This window comes from Lissotriton vulgaris, chromosome 7 (genome assembly GCF_964263255.1).
Source record: "Lissotriton vulgaris chromosome 7, aLisVul1.2, whole genome shotgun sequence".
Taxonomy (NCBI): Eukaryota; Metazoa; Chordata; class Amphibia; order Caudata; family Salamandridae; genus Lissotriton; species Lissotriton vulgaris.
Window position 1 is genome coordinate 1,378,603,130 of NC_141695.1, and position 26,282 is coordinate 1,378,629,411.

General features: G+C 44.1%; 1 protein-coding gene across 2 annotated transcripts in view; it reads left to right on the top strand.

Annotated features, from left to right (window-relative positions):
- Positions 1-26,282, top strand: part of DOC2A (double C2 domain alpha) — a 1,262,769-nt gene that overhangs the window by 454,080 nt on the left and 782,407 nt on the right. For both annotated transcript variants that reach the window (XM_086932077.1, XM_086932078.1), the window contains exon 4: positions 3,039-3,113. In XM_086932077.1, coding sequence (XP_086788203.1) covers positions 3,039-3,113 — 75 coding nt within the window. The remainder of the gene's footprint in view (positions 1-3,038; positions 3,114-26,282) is intronic.

Genomic DNA, 26,282 nt, shown 5'->3' on the forward strand with positions numbered 1-26,282 from the left:
GAGAATTATTGGGAAAGAGCATTGCTAGGAAAAGCATTATTGAAAAGTTAAGTGGTGGCTATAAAGAACTGCTGGACTGAAAGAGCGTGAGCAGGGCTTAATTTGTACAATAATAAGTGCCAGGGCTCCAGTCAGGAGGCCCCTGCAGCTTGCATCCCACATTGCCACTGTACTTACAAAACTCCTAACATCACACTGCTACAAGTGTGACAATTCAGACTATTTCAGGCCCCCAAAGCAATAGGAATGGCTTGGGCAACAGTTAATAGTCGTTTTTGATGTATATTGAATTAATAAGTAACTGTTGTTGTTGTCATCTCTAAATTAACTAGACAACACACCTTTTGGCAGATTGTCACAAGTGCCGGTGTTGACAATATGTATCAGTGCTGAGCACCGAAACCACTAGCTCAATTTACGCACAGAGCATGAGAATAAAGCATTACCAGAATTGCGAATTTATGGGATGAAGGATTGGATAAACAGTAGAATATGGGCAAGTTTCTTAAAATAATATTATTAGGATAAATGATTGTTGTGGGAAAGATTTTCCTTAAGCAAGATAGTTGGGATGAAAGAATTGGAATATGAAGAATTGTTGGAATGACGGATTGTTGGGATGAAATGATGAAGCATGTAGAAAGCATGGGTTGTTAGTATGGAACATAAAAAGGTCAACATTGCATAAATAATCTCTGAAATCAGGAAATCAAGCATCATTAAGAATAAACAGCCATTGAATAAAATGGGTAGGAGGATCATTATGAAGATGGAGGATTGAGACTGAATGATTGTTGGGCTAGAAGGTTGGAATGACGCATTGTTTGGGTAAACAATTCCTGGATGAAAGATCCTTGCAATGAAGGCTCGTTGTTTTGGAAGATGCTTGAGAAGCAGAAATATTAGGATGGAAAGTAGTTCATTTTTGAGATTGAGTGTCACTTGAATATTTTGTCAGTAGTATTGCAGCTTGTTGTCACTAGGGGTGGGTGGGAGTCGTGAGTTTCACTCTACGGAATTCTGCATAGTTACATAAAAACTCTACAAGATTCTACAGACTTTTACCAACGGGAAGAAAAGATAAAACTTGCTCTGCAATTTTGCATCTGTAGCACGAGAGGCAATGAAATATCAGAGCAAACGGCTCAATGCATTGTGCAAGAGCGCACAGCCATTCAAGTTGATTTTGCTGTCGCCCAAGTAGAAAATCTTCTTGAGCGGTAGGAAATCTGCTTAAATGGCAGCTCTCTGACCGTGACCGCGCGCATCCGCCCACATTAGAAAATTGCACTAGGGGACACAAAATCCCACTTGCACTTACCATCTTGCATTTTCTGGAGCCTTGCAGGAGAAAGATTCGGCCACACAGCAATTGGCAGAATTTGTGATGGTCTTTGGGGCAGCAATAAAAAACACTAAATCTTTTTTCTGCAAAGGGGAAGTGATCAGTAATGTTAAAGTTTTCACTTACCTGGGAGTAATTTTCGACACTAAGGGCAGTTGGATCCCCCAGATAGTAGCAAAGACTAAAGCAGTGAGAAGCTCTGTTAACGCTATTTTAAGCTTCTCAAGGAGACTAGGGGGGAAACCAAGTGGTGCACTTTTAGCCTTGTATAGAGCAAAATCATTGGCTATAGCTAGGTACGGGGCTGGATTATGGGGTTATGTAAAAACTGAAACCATCCAAACGGAGGTTAATAAGTTTTTATGTTCAATATTAGGACTCCCTGTATCAACAGCCACTTTTTCAGTCCATCAGGAGCTTGGAGTGGGATACATTACTGATGTCCTCTCTATGGCACCTATACTTTTGTGGATAAGAGTGTGGACAAATAACAACTTAGGCCTCAACCACAAAATTTTATTGGACTGTTTAAAATTGGATAAGTTTAAAGATATTGCTTGGCTGGCATACATCAACAAATGCTCTGTAGAACTGGGACGTCCAGAGATTTTCTCCTCCCCGCTTGATTTACAAAAAGCGGACCTGGCTTGGGTTAAGGAAAATTTCTACAAACTTAAGTCCTTGGAGAGAGAACAACGCCAGTTAACAAAACCCACGGTCAGAGCGCATTATATGACACTTACCTGTATTGCCATCCAACCGTATCTTGCCCTAGTCAATATCCCGTTCCACAGATGGCTTCTGGTTAAGTTTAGATTTAACCAGATTTATTTGGTACTCTGTGACAAACAGGGATGGTTCAAGCCCGAGGAAGCACCTGTATGTGAATGTGACAACTTTTCCATACAAGACAATATGCACCTTATGTTATTCTGCCCTTTTTATCATGTTCCAAGGCAAAAGTATCTGTTACCCTTGTTGAAGGGGAAAGCGTTTATGCAAGCAAAACCTGCTCTTTTGTACCTACAAATGCTTGACTCTCCCCTGGTAATGTTCAGTGTGGCAAATTACCTCGTCGCTGCTGTTCGAATTAGGAGGAGGAAAGTACAAGCCTAACTGTGGGGACTGTAATGAATTTGGTATCTCTTGCTTTTTTGCACATGATGAGTCTTTTTAAACTGACCTTTTTACTGTCCTAAAAATGCACTGTACCATATGAAACATTTTTATACTAATTTGTACTGTATCATATGGAATTTTATTATAGTAAATTATAGTAAATTGTATTGTATCATGTAAAAAATTCTTTTTAAATATGTACTCGGAACGATTTTTAACTGTTGTAGTATGCTTTTATGATTTTTAACAAAATCGAATAAAGTGGTTTTTGACTTGACTTGACTTGAATTGGCAGAATTTGGCCAGAACTCTGTCCTAAAAGTAATGTGGAGTGACCACAATGCCAACAATTCTGCGGGCAGATTTAAACATTCCTCCCACCCCTAGGTGTCACGCCTCGCACATGTGAATACAATGGAGCACTAGCACTATAGGAAAGGGTGGGGATACTCTGTCTACTCCTGTCTCCCTGTCAGCTGATCACCTCTTTGATATTTAATCTTCAACAAATGTCCATAAAACAACCAAGTTTATATAGAAGGTCTAGTCTAATTCATGTTTCTTCTTTTAATAGGGACTGAAACCAATGGACTTCAATGGCTTGGCTGACCCCTATGTGAAACTGCACTTGCTGCCAGGGGCATGTAAGGTATGTCTCAATGACTTTGCAAGATATGTTCATAGGCTGTTGAAGCTTTGTATTCATAGCATTACCGGCATGCCTCAAGTGTATTTACCTTTCGTGCCAAGAAAAGTAAGCTTGTAATGAATTTACATGAAATGAGCCCACTTGAAATGCAAAGAATACAGCTTAATACATATGTAGCACACCAGAATGAATATAATAATGAACAAAAACAAATACTATAACTACTAACATGAAAATGATATGTAATTAGGTTTAGCCTCTTTTGTAATTCTCGGGGGTTGATAATCAACACAAACAAAACCAAATTAATGACCATCAACCCGTCAAAGCGTTTTAGAAATGGCATTACTCTGAACGATACCCCTTTAGACACCGTCGAGTCTTTTGACTATTTGGGAGTCCGTGTCTCTAAGAACATGAGGTGGAGTCCCCATCTGGCCAAAATGCTCCTAAGCCATAAGCGGGTGTCCGGGGCTATCGTCAGAGAACAACACCAATCTGAAAGTAGGCCAGTTGCTCCGGCGCTTGCGGTCTATGACGGCAAAGCACTACCTTCGGCCCTATACGGGTCTAAATTATGGGTCTTCGATAATGTCAGCGAGCTTGCCAAATCGGAAAATACGTTTTGAAGGGAACTTATTTCCCTTCCTATTTCCACCCCGTTGAAGCCCTTATTTTACGATATTGGAAGGCATTCCATCCAGGATATTGCACGCCTTCGTCCCCTGCTCTTTTGGGCGCACATAAGAAGGACTGCTGAATTGTCCAAATATGCGGATGCCCTCGATGAATTGGTATCAGCTGATACAGGCTGCAGGATTAAATGAATAGCAGACCTTAGACAGCTTCTAATAGACATTGGACATAAAAGAGGCTTGGGTTAGCCAGATCCCACCCTCAAAGCAGGATCTGAAGCGTGTCTATTGGGATTGGGTGCAGGCACGAGAGCTATTTAACCCCAAAATGGGGAAACTCACTGAGGGGTTTTTCGAACACAAATCCATCTGCAGATTGGAACCCTACCTAGACTTTATACATGTCCCTAGGGACAGGGCCCTATATATGAAGTTGAGATTAGGGACCCTCCCCCTCAATAGTGTGATAGCATCTTGGAAAGGGCCTAATCCAACATTAGTGCCATGCCCAGGCTTTGCCTATCACAATGAGTCTATTGCCCATTTGCTCTTGCTTGCCCGGCCTACAGAACGGCTAAAGCCAAAGGGCTTAAACCAGTTTGTAAAATGGTAGGCCTAATGGATCACCGTGCCGCACTTTGCATCTTAAGTACTGACACTTCTCCACTAACATTGATTTGCAGAGTAGCTACGTTTTTGGGATGCGCATGGTTGATAAGAAAAAAGATACAGGCAAAAAATGTGACATGTCCCAAATAGCCTTGATGTGCATGGCTGATAGATACAATAAGATCAAGGCTCTGAGTGAATAATGTCTAGTGCAATAGCCTTTATGGTTCTAATCCAATATTATTAGCTTGTGAAATGGATTGCCCTCTTTTACCTCTTGTCTTCTTTTAAATGTATGGATTTTTATATACAATTCATATTGTAATGGATAGTATGATGCACTTGTACATTGTCACATGTTTTTTAGTATCTGAATTTTTATTGTACATGCTTTTATGATATTTGTTTATCGAATAAAGCTCATACTACTACTACTCATAGGCAATTCATAGTGTAAAAATCACATGCATACAAAATTGAATAGTATACTACAATGAAATGACATACACTAATATTAATATGACCTCTGCTGAAAAAATATGTTAATTGCTGAAATGAAAGACCTGTTGAGGTGAAGATGACTTATTTTGAAATTAATGTGACATTACTGAAATGAATATGACCCACATGGTAAGAAAATAAGTTACTTACATGTAACTTTAATTCTCTAGTATTAGTAACTTGCAAATTATTCACATGCTTGAATCATTCCCCGCCGTTGAATTTGGAGTCCCACTGTACAATAATAAAGCAGTATGTATCATTATCATAGACTCTAATGGCAATGAATAATCACTTTAATAGTCTATCTATGTCTTTTTTCTAAAAAAAAAAAATACTTCAGCCAATCATGCAATAACAACCTCTAGAACAGTCTCAAGAGAGGCTGAGTCTCACTGATTTTCAAAGCACAAGTGGGAAATAGACCCCAAGCTATAAAGGGAGCCTCTCAGCTGAGGAGGTTGGTTTGCACGTGAATCTATGAAAGATACCTATACTGGAGAACTACAGTTACAGAAAAGTAATGTATTTTCTTCTCCGGTATTTGATCTTTCATAGATTCACATGCTTGTATCAGAATAGCAAGCAGTTAATGTATTTGTATACTTTATAGTATTAGCACAAATAGCGGATGATGGGTAGAAATATATGTGTGTGTGTATGTGTATATATATATATATATATATATATATATATATATATATATATATTTATTTTTATATTTATATATAACATATTCCTCTGTAATTTAAAAAAAATATACACAGATACACCTGTATCTATATATATAAGAATTTTTATTATTGGCATTAGATGTGTCCTCGTTATGCACGAGCATTACCCGTGAGGATGGTATTCAAGCGATAAAGTATTATTTATCAACTAGAGACCCTATCTATAAACATCACAGCGAAATGTTAACATCAATGATAGAATTTTGCTTATACAATAATTTCTTTATGTTTAACCATTTGTTATATTGCCAAGTGCAGGGGTAGCAATGGGGGCTAGCTTCTCCCCGAGTTATGCTTGCCTTCACATGGGCATGTGGGAGAAGCTAGTCCTCATGACAGAATACACGGAGATCATGACTACCAAGATTAAGGTGTGGTTTAGGTTTATAGATGCCCTTTTTATTATATGGCATGGTACTAAGATAGAAGCACTGGAGTTTGTAGCACAGATAAATATCAACAACTGAATCTTACATTCACAGCAGAAATTAGTGCGAGCAATTTAAATTTTCTAGATACTAAGGTATATATACAAAACAATAAGTTAGAGAATACCTTATTTAGAAAAAGTACATCTGGAAATTCGGTATTGCATGCCACAAGTTTGCATCCACGCCACTTAATAAATAGCATTCTCTATGGCGAGATGCTCAGAATCAAGAGGGTTTGCAGCACGGCAGAAGAATTACAAAAGGCACAACATGAGAGCAAGAAAAGATTTTTAGCAAGAGGCTATTCAGAACAGGTGATAAACCAAGCGATGGCTAAAACAGGGACATTAGTCAGAGACGACTTACTGTCTAAAAGTAAAAAGAAAAATCTGGCCACAACCTGTGAGGAAAATTCTGCAAAAGAAAATGAGAATACTTTTCGCCTAATCATAGGATATAGTAGGCAGCATAAAGAATTAAGAAATATAATCCAAGGAAGCTGGCCTATTCTTTTAAGTGATCAGGTGTTAGGACCCCTGCTTCCGCAGAGGGTGCCCATCACCTACAGTAGGGCTACATCTATGCATGATAACCTTGTAATATCAAATCCGGAGATTTTAGCTAATCCCATTTGGTATCAGAATTTGAAAGGCTTTTAGCGATGCATAACATGCAAAGCATGCACACATGGTATCAATACAACTACATATGTAAGTCCTTTTAGAACCAAACCTTATAAAATAACCAAAATGCTGTAAATAAGAATATGTGGTTTACGTTCTAACGTGTTCTTGTGGTAGAATATATGTTGGAAGTACCAAATTGCAGTCTAACATAAGAATACTCCAACATTTACACGCGATAACCAATATGGATAATACCTATCCGATGGCCAGGCATTTTAAGGAGGTCCACGGATCAAACAACAAAGGTTTATCCTACTACTTAATTGACTCAGTACCCACTAACAGACGGGGGGGGTGATAGAGAAAGTCGTTTGCGTAAACTTGAAACAAGATATATTCTACTATTAGACTCTAAGCAGCCACAGGGTCTTAATATCACGTAAGAGTTATACGCATGTTTAGAATGAACAATCTCTGAGGTTAATATAAAGATGACATGAGAAAAAGATGAAACAGTACCGATAATGAGATTAACATAGAAATATAGAATTAATGGAGCTTTTTGATACATAACAGTATTTATTATGTATTTAATTTAAAATGAGAGGTATTTATGACATTTTATCGGTATATAGTATTTATTTATTATATCGATTTTAATGGACATATTCACTCTCATTATAAAAAATTTTTTGGGGGGGTACATAAGTGATCTGTGAAAGAAAGAGGAAATTCAGTGACTGGTAGATATGACATTTGTGGTAAATAGAGAATATATGATACAAATACAATTCGGAGTAAGGGTCATATGCAACAAATGACCGTAGACATATACAGAAATTGACGGAATTTTGATCTGTATAAATATATCAATTTTAATTCACTTTTTATCACAAGAGGAATTGTATGATTTGAACACTAGCACTTTAGGGGATATTTGTATCTAATTATTATAGTATTCACATGTATTATTATTTTTTGAACTACCTCAGGAGAAATATATAGACATACAAAGGTATTTTACAGCAATTGTTTTTGCCGAATTTGCACAAACAGTTTAAGTCAAGTCCGATAGGAAATAATGGTATTTTACCTTTATTCTATTTTATATCATCAAATTCTTCTATGCGAATATTTGCACAGTTATGATATAAATATTGACGCACATGATGTCTTAGGCATGCGACAATGCTTTGCCCAGTGATAATTTACATTCAATTTTATCTGTACTTTCATGCGATATATTTTTTTGCACATGAACGGGGTTTTAAATCATGTATATTTAAAGTCAGATTAGGTATTTTACCGTCAATTATTCTGATATTAATTTGACTTTATAGATTGTTTGCTTAATTGCGTATTTGCACATATATACAAAATGGACAAAAATGTATGCTATTGCAACACGACATGAAATAGTATGTTTTCTATATCTACTGAGATATGTGTCAAGTGAGGGATTTGTATTGTGCACTATCACTTTAAAAATGTCTTCCTTTGGTCATTCATTGTCGAGTGAACAAGTGGCGGGAGCCGCAAAACCCGTCTCTGACTTTGGGCGAATAAAACATTGTGAAGAAGCATTTTGGGTCCGTGTCCTGCTTTCTGGTTAATGCGCGATTCAAGCGTATGCACTAATCTCGCAGGATTCCTTGATATGTATATATATATATATATATATATATATATATATATATATATTATATATATATATATATGTGTGTGTGTATATATATATATATATATTCACTGAAAAACCCATAGGTTTTGGGCCTTATAAAGTTAGGAATTAACATATAAAAAACCATTGAAATTCACTGAAAAAACCATAGGTTTTAGGCCTTATATAGTTAGGAATTAGCATTTAAAAAACCTTGAAAATTCACAGAAAAAACCATAGGTTTCAGGCCCTATATAGTTAGGAATTAACATATAAAAAACCACTGAAATTGCTCCTATATAGTTAGTTGAACTAACTATATATTTCACGCATTCGCAATCCACTGCTGATGATGTCACATATTACATCATTCATGACATGGTCAGTGACATCACTGATGACATCACTGATGACATCTCAAATGACATCACTGATGACATCACTGATGACATCTAATTTGACATCAATGATCACACCACTGATGATATACTTCATGTGATAATACAATGCTCCTCCTTACACTCTAATATAACCTCTGTTACACCTAGTGTTAAATACAGAGTATCATTTTTGAAACCATTGACACACGAATACCAGTTACTACATACGCACTCACTGATTCCTACGTCTACACACACATTCACTCATTCAGCCATACAATCACTCGTACATACAGTCACTCATTATTACAACACTATCATATTCACTCATACACCTATGCAGACACTCACACACTGCCACTCATCCATGGAGTTACTCACACACCTAGTCAGTCCTGTAAAGAATCAATCACACTTTGATTGCTTCATCTATACAGTTAAACACAGAACAGCTTACATTTTCACAGATATACTAACACATACTTACTCACTTATACAATCAAATCCTTCATCCATACTCTTATACATCCACTCATTCTTCAATATGTAAAACATATTTAAACTTTACAAAAACACACAGACACTGGATGATGTCATCAGTGATGTCATCAGTGATGTCATTTGAGATGTCATCAGTGATGTCATCAGTGATGTCACTGACCATGTCATGAATGATGTAATATGTGACATCATCAGCAGTGGATTGCGAATGCGCAAAATATATAGTTAGTTCAACTAACTATATAGGAGCAATTTCAGTGGGTTTCTTATATGTTAATTCCTAACTATATAGGGCCTGAAACCTATGGTTTTTTCAGTGAATTTTCAAGGTTTTTTAAATGCTAATTCCTAACTATATAAGGCCTAAAACCTATGGTTTTTTCAGTGAATTTCAATGGTTTTTTATATGTTAATTCCTAACTATATAAGGCCTAAAACCTATGGTTTTTTCAGTGAATTTGCAAGGTTTTGAAAATGCAAATTCTATTGGCGGATAACGTTTAAATATGTTAATATCCTTGTGGGACCACCTGAGCAGCCCTAGGGATCCGATTTTTGGACCGGAGCAAGATGCTCTCTGATTGGGCCGTATTTCTTGCCTTCTGCCCCCCTGATTGTGCCGTATTTCTTGGCTTCTGCCCCCCTGATTATGCCGTATTTCCTGCCTCATGCACCCTGATTGTGCCATATTTCTTGCCTTCTGCACCCTAATTGTGCTGTATTTTTTGCCTTCTGCTCCCTGATTGTGCCGTATTTGTTGCCTTCTGCCCACTAATTGTGCCGTTTTTTCTTGCCTTCTGCCCACTGATTGTGCCGTTTGTTGGGCCTTCTGTCCCCTGATTGTGCCGTTTTCTGTGCCCCTGCCCCCCTGATTGTATTATCTTTGCCAGTGTTGGTTCGCTGCTGGTATTGCCTTTGTCCGTGTTTTTTTTTTTGCTGCCGTTATTGTCTTTGCCTTTTTTTTCCTGCCGTTATTGTCTTTGCCAGTGTTTGTTTGCTGCCGTTATTGTCTTTGCCAGTGCTTGTTCTCTGCTGGTATTATCTTTGCCAGAGCTGTGTGGGCTATGGGAGCTGTGTGGGCTGTGAGAGCTGTGTGGGCTGTGAGAGCTGTTTGGGCTGTGAGAGCTGTGTGGGCTATGAGAGCTCTTTGGGCTGTGAGAGTGTGGGCTGTGTGGGCTGTGAAGGCTGTGAGAGCTGTGTGGGCTGTGAGAGCTGTGAGGGCTGTGTGGGCTGTGAGGCCTGTGAGAGCTGTGTGGGCTGTGAGACCTGTGGGGCTGTGAGAACTGTGTTGGCTGTGAGAGCTGTGTGTGCTGTGAGGGCTGTGTGGGCTGTGTGGGCTGTGAGGGCTGTGTGGGCTGTGAGAGCTGTGTGGGCTTTGAGAGCTGTGTGGGCTGTGAGAGCTGTGTGGGCTGTGAGCTCTGCTTCTTTTGTGCCTCGGTCTACCTAGGCGGGCTGTGAGAGCTGTGTGCGCTGTGAGAGCTGTGTGGGATGTGAGAGCTGTGTGGGCTGTGAGGACTGTGTGGGCTGTGAGGTCTCTGTGGGCTGTGAGAGCTGTGAGAGCTGTTTGGGCTGTGAGAGTGTGAGCCATGTGGGCTGTGAGAGCTGTGTGGGCTGTGAGAGCTGTGTGGGCTGTGAGAACTGTATGGGCTGTGTTGGCTGTGAGAGCTGTGTGGGCTGTGAGGGCTGTGTGGGCTGTGTGGGCTGTGAGGGCTGTGTGGGCTGTGAGAGCTGTGTTGGCTGTGAGAGCTGTGTGGGCTGTGAGAGCTGTGTGGGCTGTGAGAGCTGTGTGGGCTGTGAGAGCTGTGTGGGCTGTGAGCTCTGCTTCTTTTGTGCCTCGGTCTACCTAGCACAAGATGGATGCCAACACTTCCTGGTTTGTAGTGTTGACAGCCAATAAGCATGCAACTTTCTCTGGAAGGCATGCTGATTGGCTGCTACTGTCTATCAACACTCCAAAACAAAAACAGTTGGCAGCCATCTTGTGCCTCAGTAGACTAAGGCACAGGAAAGCAGGAAAACAAATGTGTAGAACTAAAAAAGGGGGCAGGGTAGAAGCACCCTGACCCTCTAGGCCTGCTCAGGGGGTCCCACAAGGACCCCCAAGGCCCCTAAAAATTATTATTATTTTTTTTGAAAAATCGCGTGGTGCTCGCACGGTGCGCGCACGGTGCTCGCACTGTGCGCGCTTATAGATATATAATTGATTTCAACTTGAATTTTCTCAGCAACTACTGGAGGGATTTACACCATTTAAGCAAAAGTGTGATCTGCGAATCAGACTCTACCATTTTGCCAAATTTCTTGTAATTCCGTTCAGCCGTTTGGGCTGTAGCCGTGTCTAAAGGTCCTATGGAAAATTGCATGGGGAAAACACGTTTTGGGACCCCCCTTTTTTCTCGGCCCCCGCTTCACGAATCCCCCTTAAACTTTCAGGGAAGGAGCGGAGCGTAACGCGCCATCTTCTTTGAGAAATTCACATAGATTGATCAACCGGCGCCAAAGTTATTCCCAATAGAATGTTGCGGATTTCCTATGGAAACTAGGTCCTAACTATATATACCTACTGGCGACCGCCAGTAGGTAATATATATATATATATATTAATATGTATATATTAATATTCACTGAAAAAACCATAGGTTATAGACCATATATAGTTAGGAATTTGCATTTACAAAACCTTGAAAATTCACTGAAAAAACCATAGGTTAGAGACCATATATAGTTAGCTGGACATTTTATTGATATAAAACCAATGAAATTCCATATATAGTTAGTTGCACTATCTATATATCGCGCACCCTCAATCCACTGCTGATGATGTCACATATTACATCATTCATGACATGGTCAGTGACATCACTGATGACATCACTGATGACAACTCAAATGATATCACTGATGACATTATCCAATGACTGTATGTTTCTGTAAAGTGAAAATATGTCTTACATATTGAAGAATGAGTGGATGTATAAGTGTCTGGATGAAGAATTTAGTAGGTGCATGACTGACTGTATGAGAGAGTGATTAAATGTGTCTCACTGAGTGCATGGGTTAGTGACTAAACTGTCTTAATTTGTGCATCAATATGTCTGTTGTTCTGTAAACTGCTGAATGTGTTCATCTTTAGCTATATGAGTAACTATATGGGATATTCATTGGTTGCCCAAGTATTTGTATGGGAGACTGAGTATGTGTATGAGTGGCTGGGAGGTGTATGACTCTGTGCATAGATGTGTGAGCAGTTGATTCACTAGATGTATGGGTTCAAAAGTGCATGTGGAAACAGCTGCATGGGCGGTTGACTGTGTGCATGAGTGTATTGGTGAGTGAATGGATATCTCAGTGCAACATGTCAAAGTAAGTACATATGTAAAACACAGTGCATGTGAGAGTTGGCATATATAACCATGCATAAGAGCCAGTGAATGTGTGAGTGGCTGTATGGATCATTGTGAACTTGTATTAGGGATCGTATAGGAGATTAAATATGTGTTAGAATATGTTTGAATTAGTAAGGTGTGTATAACTGAATAGTTGAGGAAATGGAGGTGTGATTGATTCTTTGCATGACTGAGTAGATGTATGAGTAACTCCATGGATGAGTGACAGTCTGTGAGTGTCTGTTTACACTGATTGTATCTAAGGTTATATTAGAGTCTGAAGAGGTTCATCGTATTGTCACATGAATGATATTATCAGTGATGTTGTCAGTGATGTCATTTGAGTTGTCATCAGTGATGTCATCAGTAATGTCACTGACCATGTCATGAATGATGTAATATGTGACATCATCAGCAGTGGATTGCGGGTGCGCGATATATAGTTAGTGCAACTAACTATATATGGAATTTCATTGGTTTTATATCAATAAAATGTCCAGCTAACTATATATGGTCTCTAACCTATGGTTTTTTCAGTGAATTTTCAAGGTTTTGTAAATGCAAATTCCTAACTATATATGGTATATAGCCTATGGTTTTTTCAGTGAATTTCATTGGTTTTTTAAAAGCTAATATCTATAGCTGTAAAATATATTCTTTATTACGTGACGTATCCCGTAGCCACGTGAGACGCCTCATGACGCGTCGCATAACCGTGACGTATCGGCTCTGCAGCGCAAACAAAACCCTTAACGTAAGCGCGCCGGAGCATGCTTACAGATATATATATTTTTTTTAACCTTAATTAGACAAAATCCACACGTGCACATATCTTGAGGCCTTGCAAAGGCACATCAAACAAACAGTCCCTACAATTTTGCCAAGTTTGGTGGAAATCTATTCCTTTAAATTTTATTTTACTGTTTCTCTTGGTTTTCCCCTTGTTACGCTTACCGGAACGCTACCCGGTACGCAAACCGGACGCTCCAAAAACACAAGATGGCGGACTCCCGTTACGCTGCCGGTTAGCTGCCCGATTCGCGTACCAGGAAGCGCCTCTACCGCGAAAAATCGCAATTTGTTTTTCTTTTGCCCCGCGGGGAACTTTAATAGCCCCCTCATCAATCCTAGGGGGTCAGGAGGGGTCTACCTTACCCCTTTCCTTCATTTACACCTTTTTTTTTCCACCTCTTGTCTCTCGATCATACCGAGAGACAAGATGGCGGCCGCTCCGGACTGTTTACAATGTTGACAGCCAATCAGCTTCTCCTCAGACTCCCGTTACGCTGCCGGTTAGCTGCCCGGTTAGCTGCCAGGTTCGCGTACCGGGACGCGTCTCTACGGACTGTTTAGAATGTTGAGAGACACCGGAGAGCCAATCAGCTTTGCTTTGCAAAGTTCCGTTACGCGAAAAGTACGCGAACCGGAGCGCTACCCGGGACGCTGTCACAGATATATCTGTTTTTTAAAATGTTAATTTCTCAAAATCCACTGGAGCACATATATCGAGACCTAGCAAAGGCACATCGGGCCAACATTCCCTACAATTTTGCCAAGTTTCGTGCAAATCCATTCAGCCGTTCGAGCTAAAAGTGAGGCCAACCGCCCTATGGAAAAATGAATGGGAAAAAACGCGTTTTGGGACCCCCCTTTTTTCTCGGCCCCCCCTTGACGAAACCCCCCCAAATTTTCAGGGCCTGCTCAGAAACAAATTCCGTCCACAAACGCCAAAGTTATTAGACATAGAATTTTCAAAAGTCCCATAGACAAAAAATCCTAACTATATATACCTACTGGCGACCGCCAGTAGGTAATGTAAATATATATAAATATATTATATATATATATATTTATATATATATACATATATATATATATATATATATATATATATATATATATATATACATATATATACATATATATATATATATATATATAAGAAACTCCACCCAAAAGGAAGGAAGAGGCCACAGACGGGAGACATGGAGGCACGGAGGCATTTATTCGGCAGACACAGCATAGCAAATGCATTTCGGCATGGTATTCGAGCCTTCTTCAGTGCTGGAGGTGTTGCATGGATGCGGGCACACTGTAGCATCTTTAAGTATCCCGCCCACATCCTGTTACCAGGTTCGTCGCTCCGCCCCTTAGATACATCTTGAGTGCAGCGTTTGAAAGCACGCCTACAGGTTCCAGAATGCAATGTTCTGGCAAAGTGTGGAAGCTGGGGAGGGTAGGCTGCCTGGAAAGTTTCAACCCTCAAGCTGTGTAATATCTCGAAAGTCCGAGCCTCCTCGGGTCCCCTCGACCGCATCACCATCCACAACCAGCGGGATCTTAACGGCGGGGGTAAGGTATGTTGCAACCCCACCCAGCGTGCCATCAATGACGACATCACCGGCCCAAATCTTCACTTGCCAGGATGGGGGCTGAGGAGAATCCAGTAACCTAGAAAACGAGGAAGTCTGCGCGAGCAGAGAACCAGCAACTCCATAGCCCAATTTCAGATGCGGGGGCCTCTTGTGCGTGATGCTGGCAGTCACGCTATTGAATGTCCAAGAAACTCCACCCAAAAGGAAGAAAGAGGCCACAGACGGGGAGACATGGAGGCACGGAGGCATTTATTCGGCAGACACAGCATAGCAAATGCATTTCGGCATGGTATTCAAGCCTTCTTCAGTGCTGGAGGTGTTGCATGGATGCGGGCACACTGTAGCATCTTTAAGTATCCCGCCACCATCCTGTTACCAGGTTCGTCGCTCCGCCCCTTAGATACATCTTGAGTGCAGCGTTGGAAAGCACGCCTACAGGTTCCAGAATGCAATGTTCTGGCAAAGTGTGGAAGCTGGAGAGAGTAGGCTGCCTGGAAAGTTTCAACCCTCAAGCTGTGTAATATCTCGAAAGTCCGAGCCTCCTCGGGTCCCCTAGACCGCATCACCATCCACAACCAGCGGGATCTTAACGGCCGGGGTAAGGTATGTTGCAACCCCATCCAGCGTGCCATCAATGACGACATCACCGCCCCAAATCTTCACTTGCCAGGATGGAGGCTGAGGAGAATCCAGTACCCTGGAAAACGAGGAAGTCTGCGCGAGCAGAGAACCAGCAACTCCATAGCCCATTTTCAGATGCGGGGGCCTCTTGTGCGTGATGCTGGCAGTCACGCTATTGAATGTCCAAGAAACTCCACCCAAAAGGAAGGAAGAGGCCACAGACGGGGAGACATGGAGGCACGGAGGCATTTATTCGGCAGACACAGCATAGCAAATGCATTTCGGCATGGTATTCGAGCCTTCTTCAGTGCTGGAGGTGTTGCATGGATGCGGGCACACTGTAGCATCTTTAAGCATCCCGCCACCATCATGTTACCAGGTTTGTCGCTCCGCCCCTTAGATACATCTTGAGTGCAGCGTTGGAAAGCACGCCTACAGGTTCCAGAATGCAATGTTCTGGCAAAGTGAGGAAGCTGGGGAGAGTAGGTTGCCTGGAAAGTTTCAACCCTCAAGCTGTGTAATATCTCGAAAGTCCGAGCCTCCTCGGGTCCCCTAGACCGCATCACCATCCACAACCAGCGGGATCTTAACGGCGGGGGTAAGGTATGTTGCAACCCCACCCAGCGTGCCATCAATGACGACATCACCGCCCCAAATCTTCACTTGCCAGGATGGGGGCTGAGGAGAATCCAGTACCCTAGAAAACGAGAAAGTCTGCGCGAGCAGAGAACCAGCAACTCCATAGCCCATTTTCAGATGCGGGGGCCTCTTGTGCGTGATGCTGGCAGTCAAGCTATTGAATGTCCAAGAAACTCCACCCAAAAGGAAGGAAGAGGCCACAGACGGGGAGACATGGAGGCACCGAGGCATTTATTCGGCAGACACAGCATAGCAAATGCATTTCGGCATGGTATTCGAGCCTTCTTCAGTGCTGGAGGTGTTGCATGGATGCGGGCACACTGTAGCATCTTTAAGTATCCCGCCCACATCCTGTTACCAGATTCGTCGCTCCGCCCCTTAGATACATCTTGAGTGCAGCGTTTGAAAGCACGCCTACAGGTTCCAGAATGCAATGTTCTGGCAAAGTGTGGAAGCTGGGGAGGGTAGGCTGCCTGGAAAGTTTCAACCCTCAAGCTGTGTAATATTTCGAAAGTCCGAGCCTCCTCCGGTCCCCTAGACTGCATCACCATCCACAACCAGCGGGATCTTAACGGCGGGGGTAAGGTATGTTGCAACCCCACCCAGCGTGCCATCAATGACGACATCACCGCCCCAAATCTTCACTTGCCAGGATGGGGGCTGAGGAGAATCCAGTACCCTGGAAAACGAGGAAGTCTGCGCGAGCAGAGAACCAGCAACTCCATAGCCCATTTTCAGATGCGGGGGCCTCTTGTGCGTGATGCTGGCAGTCACGCTATTGAATGTCCAAGAAACTCCACCCAAAAGGAAGGAAAAGGCCACAGACGGGGAGACATGGAGGCACGGAGGCATTTATTCGGCAGACACAGCATAGCAAATACATTTCGGCATGGTATTCAAGCCTTCTTCAGTGCTGGAGGTGTTGCATGGATGCGGGCACACTGTAGCATCTTTAAGTATCCCGCCCACCATCCTGTTACCAGGTTTGTCGCTCCGCCCCTTAGATACATCTTGAGTGCAGCGTTGGAAAGCACGCCTACAGGTTCCAGAATGCAATGTTCTGGCAAAGTGTGGAAGCTGGGGAGGGTAGGCTGCCTGAAAAGTTTCAACCCTCAAGCTGTGTAATATCTCGAAAGTCCGAGCCTCCTCGAGTCTCCTAGACCGCATCACCATCCACAACCAGCGGGATATTAACGGCGGGGGTAAGGTATGTTGCAACCCCACCCAGCGTGCCATCAATGACGACATCACCGCCCCAAATCTTCACTTGCTAGGATGGGGGCTGAGGAGAATCCAGTACCCTAGAAAACGAGGAAGTCTGCGCGAGCAGAGAACCAGCAACTCCATAGCCCATTTTCAGATGCGGGGGCCTCTTGTGCGTGATGCTGGCAGTCACGCTATTGAATATCCAAGAAACTCCACCCAAAAGGAAGGAAGAGGCCACAGACGGGGAGACATGGAGGCACCGAGGCATTTATTCGGCAGACACAGCATAGCAAATGCATTTCGGCATGGTATTCGAGCCTTCTTCAGTGCTGGAGGTGTTGCTTGGATGCGGGCACACTGTAGCATCTTCAAGTATCCCGCCCACATCCTGTTACCAGATTCGTCGCTCCGCCCCTTAGATACATCTTGAGTGCAGCGTTGGAAAGCACGCCTACAGGTTCCGGAATGCAATGTTCTGGCAAAGTGTGGAAGCTGGGGAGGGTAGGCTGCCTGGAAAGTTTCAACCCTCAAGCTGTGTAATATTTCGAAAGTCCCAGCCTCCTCGGGTCCCCTAGACCGCATCACCATCCACAACCAGCGGGATCTTAACGGCGGGGGTAAGGTATGTTGCAACCCCACCCAGCGTGCGATCAATGACGACATCACCGCCCCAAATCTTCACTTGCCAGGATGGGGGCTGAGGAGAATCCAGTACCCTGGAAAATGAGGAAGTCTGCGCGAGCAGAAAACCAGCAACTCCATAGCCCATTTTCAGATGCGGGGGCCTCTTGTGCGTGATGCTGGCAGTCACGCTATTGAATGTCCAAAAAACTCCACCCAAAAGGAAGGAAGAGGCCACAGACCGGGAGACATGGAGGCACGGAGGCATTTATTCGGCAGACACAGCAAAGCAAATGCATTTCGGCATGGTATTCGAGCCTTCTTCAGTGCTGGAGGTGTTGCATTGATGCGGGCACACTGTAGCATCTTTAAGTATCCCGCCCACATCCTGTTACCAGGTTCGTCGCTCCGCCCCTTAGATACATCTTGAGTGCAGCGTTGGAAAGCACGCCTACAGGTTCCGGAATGCAATGTTCTGGCAAAGTGTGGAAGCTGGGGAGGGTAGGCTGCCTGGAAAGTTTCAACCCTCAAGCTGTGTAATATTTCGAAAGTCCGAACCTCCTCGGGTCCGCTAGACCGCATCACCATCCACAACCAGCGGATCTTAACGGCGGGGGTAAGATATGTTGCAACCCCACCCAGCGTGCGATCAATGACGACATCACCGCCCCAAATCTTCACTTGCCAGGATGTGGGCTGAAGAGAATCCAGTACCCTGGAAAACAAGGAAGTCTGCGCGAGCAGAGAACCAGCAACTCCATAGCCCATTTTCAGATGCGGGGGCCTCTTGTGCGTGATGCTGGCAGTCACGCTATTGAATGTCCAAGAAACTCCACCCAAAAGGAAGGAAGAGGCCACAGACCGGGAGACATGGAGGCACGGAGGCATTTATTCGGCAGACACAGCAAAGCAAATGCATTTCGGCATGATATTCGAGCCTTCTTCATTGCTGGAGGTGTTGCATTGATGCGGGCACACTGTAGCATCTTTAAGTATCCTGCCACCATCCTGTTACCAGGTTCGTCGCTCCGCCCCTTAGATACATCTTGAGTGCAGCGTTGGAAAGCACGCCTACAGGTTCCGGAATGCAATGTTCTGGCAAAGTGTGGAAGCTGGGGAGGGTAGGCTGCCTGGAAAGTTTCAACCCTCAAGCTGTGTAATATTTCGAAAGTCCGAGCCTCCTCGGGTCCCCTAGACCGCATCACCATCCACAACCAGCGGGATCTTAACGGCGGGGGTAAGGTATGTTGCAACCCCACCCAGCGTGCCATCAATGACGACATCACCGCCCCAAATCTTCACTTGCCAGGATGGGGGCTGAGGAGAATCCAGTACCCTAGAAAACGAGGAAGTCTGCGCGAGCAGAGAACCAGCAACTCCATAGCCCATTTTCAGATGCAGGGGCCGCTTGTGCGTGATGCTGGCAGTCACGCTATTGAATATCCAAGAAACTCCACCCAAAAGGAAGGAAGAGGCCACAGACGGGGAGACATGGAGGCACCGAGGCATTTATTCGGCAGACACAGCATAGCAAATGCATTTCGGCATGGTATTCAAGCCTTCTTCAGTGCTGGAGGTGTTGCATGGATGCGGGCACACTGTAGCATCTTCAAATATCCCGCCCACATCCTGTTACCAGATTCGTCGCTCCGCCCCTTAGATACATCTTGAGTGCAGCGTTGGAAAGCACGCCTACAGGTTCCAGAATGCAATGTTCTGGCAAAGTGTGGAAGCTGGGGAGGGTAGGCTGCCTGGAAAGTTTCAACCCTCAAGCTGTGTAATATTACGAAAGTCCCAGCCTCCTCGGGTCCCCTAGACCACATCACCATCCACAACCAGCGGGATCTTAACGGCGGGGGTAAGATATGTTGCAACCCCACCCAGCGTGCGATCAATGACGACATCACCGCCCCAAATCTTCACTTGCCAGGATGGGGGCTGAAGAGAATCCAGTACCCTGGAAAACAAGGAAGTCTGCGCGAGCAGAGAAACAGCAACTCCATAGCCCATTTTCAGATGCGGGGGCCTCTTGTGCGTGATTCTGGCAGTCACGCTGTTGAATGTCCAAGAAACTCCACCCAAAAGGAAGGAAGAGGCCACAGACCGGGAGACATGGAGGCACGGACGCATTTATTCGGCAGACACAGCAAAGCAAATGCATTTCGGCATGATATTCGAGCCTTCTTCAGTGCTGGAGGTGTTGCATTGATGCGGGCACACTGTAGCATCTTTAAGTATCCTGCCACCATCCTGTTACCAGGTTCGTCGCTCCGCCCCTTAGATACATCTTGAGTGCAGCGTTGGAAAGCACGCCTACAGGTTCTAGAATGCAATGTTCTGGCAAAGTGTGGAAGCTGGGGAGGGTAGGCTGCCTGGAAAGTTTCAACCCTCAAGCTGTGTAATATCTCGAAAGTCCGAGCCTCCTCGGGTCCCCTAGACCGCATCACCATCCACAACCAGCGGGATCTTAACGGCGGGGGTAAGGTATGTTGCAACTCCACCCAGCGTGCCATCAATGACGACATCACCGCCCCAAATCTTCACTTGCCAGGATGGGAGCTGAGGAGAATCCAGTACCCTAGAAAACGAGAAAGTCTGCGCGAGCAGAGAACCAGCAACTCCATAGCCCATTTTCAGATGCGGGGGCCTCTTGTGCGTGATGCTGGCAGTCACGCTATTGAATATCCAAGAAACTCCACCCAAAAGGAAGGAAGAGGCCACAGACGGGGAGACATGGAGGCACCGAGGCATTTATTCGGCAGACACAGCATAGCAAATGCATTTCGGCATGGTATTCAAGCCTTCTTCAGTGCTGGAGGTGTTGCATGGATGCGGGCACACTGTAGCATCTTCAAATATCCCGCCCACATCCTGTTATCAGATTCGTCGCTCCGCCCCTTAGATACATCTTGAGTGCAGCGTTGGAAAGCACGCCTACAGGTTCCAGAATGCAATGTTCTGGCAAAGTGTGGAAGCTGGGGAGGGTAGGCTGCCTGGAAAGTTTCAACCCTCAAGCTGTGTAATATTACGAAAGTCCCAGCCTCCTCGGGTCCCCTAGACCGCATCACCATCCACAACCAGCGGGATCTTAACGGCGGGGGTAAGGTATGTTGCAACCCCACCCAGCGTGCGATCAATGACGACATCACCGCCCCAAATCTTCACTTGCCAGGATGTGGGCTGAGGAGAATCCAGTACCCTGGAAAACGAGGAAGTCTGCGCGAGCAGAAAACCAGCAACTCCATAGCCCATTTTCAGATGCGGGGGCCTCTTGTGCGTGATGCTGGCAGTCACGCTATTGAATGTCCAAAAAACTCCACCCAAAAGGAAGGAAGAGGCCACAGACCGGGAGACATGGAGGCACAGAGGCATTTATTCGGCAGACACAGCAAAGCAAATGCATTTCGGCATGGTATTCGAGCCTTCTTCAGTGCTGGAGGTGTTGCATTGATGAGGGCACACTGTAGCATCTTTAAGTATCCCGCCCACATCATGTTACCAGGTTCATCACTCCGCCCCTTAGATACATCTTGAGTGCAGCGTTGGAAAGCACGCCTACAGGTTCCAGAATGCAATGTTCTGGCAAAGTGTGGAAGCTGGGGAGGGTAGGCTGCCTGGAAAGTTTCAACCCTCAAGCTGTGTAATATCTCGAAAGTCCGAGCCTCCTCGGGTCCCCTAGACCGCATCACCATCCACAACCAGCGGGATCTTAACGGCGGGGGTAAGGTATGTTGCAACCCCACCCAGCGTGCCATCAATGACGACATCACCGCCCCAAATCTTCACTTGCCAGGATGGGGGCTGAGGAGAATCCAGTACCCTAGAAAACGAGGAAGTCTGCGCGAGCAGAGAACCAGCAACTCCATAGCCCATTTTCAGATCCGGGGGCCTCTTGTGCGTGATGCTGGCAGTCACGCTATTGAATGTCCAAGAAACTCCACCCAAAAAGGAAGGAAGAGGCCACAGACCGGGAGACATGGAGGCACGGAGGCATTTATTCGGCAGACACAGCAAATCAAATACATTTCGGCATGGTATTCGAGCCTTCTTCAGTGCTGGAGGTGTTGCATGGATGGGGCACACTGTAGCATCTTTAAGTATCCTTCCCACATCCTGTTACCAGGTTCATCGCTCCGCCCCTTAGATACATCTTGAGTGCAGCGTTGGAAAGCACGCCTACAGGTTCCAGAATGCAATGTTTTGGCAAAGTGTGGAAGCTGGGGAGGGTAGGCTGCCTGGAAAGTTTCAACCCTCAAGCTGTGTAATATTTCGAAAGTCCAAGCCTCCTCGGGTCCCCTAGACCGCATCACCATCCACAACCAGCGGGATCTTAACGGAGGGGGTAAGGTATGTTGCAACCCCACCCAGCGTGCCATCAATGACGACATCACCGCCCCAAATCTTCACTGGCCAGGATGGGGGCTGAGGAGAATCCAGTACCCTGGAAAACAAGGAAGTCTGCGCGAGCAGAGAACCAGCAACTCCATAGCCCATTTTCAGATGCGGGGGCCTCTTGTGCGTGATGCTGGCAGTCACGCTATTGAATGTCCAAGAAACTCCACCCAAAAGGAAGGAAGAGGCCACAGACCGGGAGACATGGAGGCACGGAGGCATTTATTCGGCAGACACAGCATAGCAAATGCATTTCGGCATGGTATTCGAGCCTTCTTCAGTGCTGGAGGTGTTGCATGGATGCGGGCACAGTGTAGCATCTTTAAGTATCCCGCCCACATCCTGTTACCAGGTTCGTCGCTCCGCCCCTTAGATACATCTTGAGTGCAGCGTTGGAAAGAACGCCTACAGGTTCCAGAATGCAATGTTCTGGCAAAGTGTGGAAGCTGGGGAGGGTAGGCTGCCTGGAAAGTTTCAACCCTCAAGCTGTGTAATATTTTGAAAGTCCGAGCCTCCTCGGGTCCCCTAGACCGCATCACCATCCACAACCAGCGGGATCTTAACGGCGGGGGTAAGGTATGTTGCAACCCCACCCAGCGTGCCATCAATGACGACATCACCGCCCCAAATCTTCACTTGCCAGGATGGGGGCTGAGGAGAATCCATATATATATATCTCAAAGACGATTCCAAGAATGGATTGTCGACGCTGTGTTACTTGGCAAAGTATTTTTAATATGTCAGCTGAAACAAAAAGTCAGACACGTTTCGCTTGTTCACCGACAATTTTGTATTAAAAAATATTGCCATTTTGAACTGTGTACTACTTCCGTGTGACAGACAAACTACAACAATTGATACTGAAGACATACTCGTAGTTCCACAAACCCGCTCCATGGGAACAGTCTGTTTTCCTCAAGGCACGTTAACACATTGCAATAAACTTTTTGCATTGAAACACAATCAAAATGAAAAATAAAATAAAAATGGGTACATTTTATTTTGGTGATATCTTTTGCCAACAATATTTACAATTACTGGATCAAAACTGCGTATCAATGCACTGAATTGGGTAATGTTTTATGTGTGTGCAGAGGACACTGCTGGATGGGAATAATAACACGAAGGCGTCGTAATAAATTTTCCGAGCGGAAATAAGGGTCAGTAAATTGAGTTGCTAGCTTGTCTGAATTGGTAGCAGATCAAACGCATATAGCGTGTCTTTAACGTTTGTCTGAATGAAGGCTTTTCTTTATTTTAGCACCTTATCGAAATTTTCTCAACATCTCAACTAACTTTATTTAGTGTGAAAACCATATTACCCGATAACAACAAGTGAAGTGTCGGGAGATTGCGTGATCCTGGGAATAAAGCACTAGTGTGCATGTAGATGAGCGGTAAACGGCATGTTTCACTGCCTTTGAATAAATGGATTAACAACATGCCTATCAAAAGGCCATTGTTAAAGACATGATGCAGGATAATCCCTTGGATTAAGTGTGGCTGCCCTATATTGCAACCACTAATTATGCCCCTGTAGGCCTTGTCCCCTCACCTCACCCCAGTATTTAATTCCCAACTTATAGTATCACATTAATGAACTGATATTCACTACATTTTATTAAATCATGCAAGCTATAATTCATAAAATTGTGCCAATCTATATCAAACAGTTTTCAGCCCTCGTGGGCATTGAATTTATAATCACCCGATGTTCAACGCCTCTGCCTTCTTTACAACTAGTGCTCATGGTGATATGTTAAAAACAGTTAAAAAATATATATATGTATCAAGATCCTGGGAGTACTTTACAAAAATGTATGCAGGTCTTCTTCCATATTGAGACCTGTAGGAATCTTAGTATTTAATTTGATTATGTAACTAGATTCCAATTTACGCAGAATTTTCAGGCGGTCACCTCCCCTACTACTGACCGGAACAGCATCGATCACAAAATACCTTAGCCCCTTGGCATCCTGAGTGTGGCAACGCTCAAAGTGGCGGGCAACAGGGTAGGATCTGTCAGCATTTTCTATACCACGTAAATGCTGTAACACTCGCTTGTGGACTTGCAGGATCGTGCTGCCTACGTACCTCAGGCCACATGGGCACTGAAGCACGTAGACAACAAACTCTGTCCTGCAGTTGAATTGACCTCTTATTTTTTGCTGTTTCCTCGAGAACCCAGACAGATAACTGCTGGTATTGATCTCATGTGAGCAGGCCTTGCATTTTGTGCATTTGATGAAACCATCTTTCCTTGCTAACCACGTTTTCTTCACCTTCGGTGTTTTTGTTGCTGGCAACATATTGCTGACCAATGCTTGTTTGAGGGACCTAGCCCTCCTGAACGTAATCAATGGTCTTCTTTGGACACATCGTTTGAGAATAGGATCATTACTGATGATGTGCCAATGTTTATAAAGGATGCTTCTTAGATCTTTGTGTTGTTTATTGAAAGTCGTAACCAGCCTAAATTGAGACTTTCCCCCTTCTTATTTTTCTCACTAGGCTTGAAAAGAATTTCCCCCCTCGATTTCTTAGTGGCTTTATATACTGCAGTCTCCACACACTGCTGTGTGTAACCTCTTTTCTGGAATGTGTTCTTAAGGCAGTCAATTTCCCTCTCACAATCTACTTTGGCGCTACAGTTATTGATAGCTCGGAGGCATTCTCTATAGGGAATACTTCTGACCAGAATGGCAGGATGGAAACTTGTTGCGTGAAGCAATGTGACCCTCGGACCTTGATGCGCTCAGCTACCGATGCTCTACGTAGGAGCTGGATCATGGCCCAAACAACAATTTTAATCCAAGGACGCGGCACTCCATTTCCCTGCACATTTTCAACTTTAAACTAATGGCCTTAGTTGTGCCTTTGATGTCAGTTTTTTCCCAATGCACGCTGGTAATTGTGGTACATTTCCCGCACCTTTGCCGCCCTCCAGTGGGCCCGATTTCAAACAATTACTTTGGGGACCATTTACAGCTCACATTGGGCTCACGAATGAGACTCTGCCTGCTCGCTTAAAATTCCTGCAGCGCCATAGTGCGAGGAGGAGATTCACCCCACATGGCCCCTTTTGATGTTGCAGTGGGGGGTGCGTCGCTTTCACGGCCCGGAGCACGCCGTGTCAAATATTTCCCAAAGTTGCACCAGCAAGTTTAAAGCCGCACTCCAACTCCAGGTGAGGAAACATCCTTTATTTTAATCATAGCAGGCAGCTTCCCATTCCGTTTGTGTGTCCCCTGGTTTTACGCGTTTCAAGGATTCTGTCCTCTTCATCAGAAGCCTTTGATTAAAACCCGAACTTTCTGTGCTTCCCACATTGCCCTGCGCATTTTCCACTTTAAACTAATGGTCTCAGGTGTGCCTTTGATGTCAGTTTTTCCAGTTTTTCCCACTGCACGCTGGGAAATATATATATATATATATATATATATATATATATATATATATATATATATATATATATATATATATATATATATATATATATATAGCCACACGATCCAACCGATTAGGTCAAGAAAACGGCAAGCACTCTGATGTGAAGCTGTTTTCTTAAAGATTAATTATTTTCCAACCCCCCCTCCACCCCTGACAGACGCGTTTCGCAAGTAAGCTTCGTCAGTGTCAGTTTGTGCAAACATACAAAAGCCATTTTAAACCCTCCGCTCTTTTTCATTTCATCAACATAGATGATGGTATATTCCATGGAAACGGCGGCCATCTTGTAGTGTAGTATTACAAGTGCTTTACATTAGTTTAAATGGCTCAGATAAAGTGCTCAAGTGCAAATTAAAATGGTTGACTACAACAAACATTACATTATTTCTATGCACACTGTTA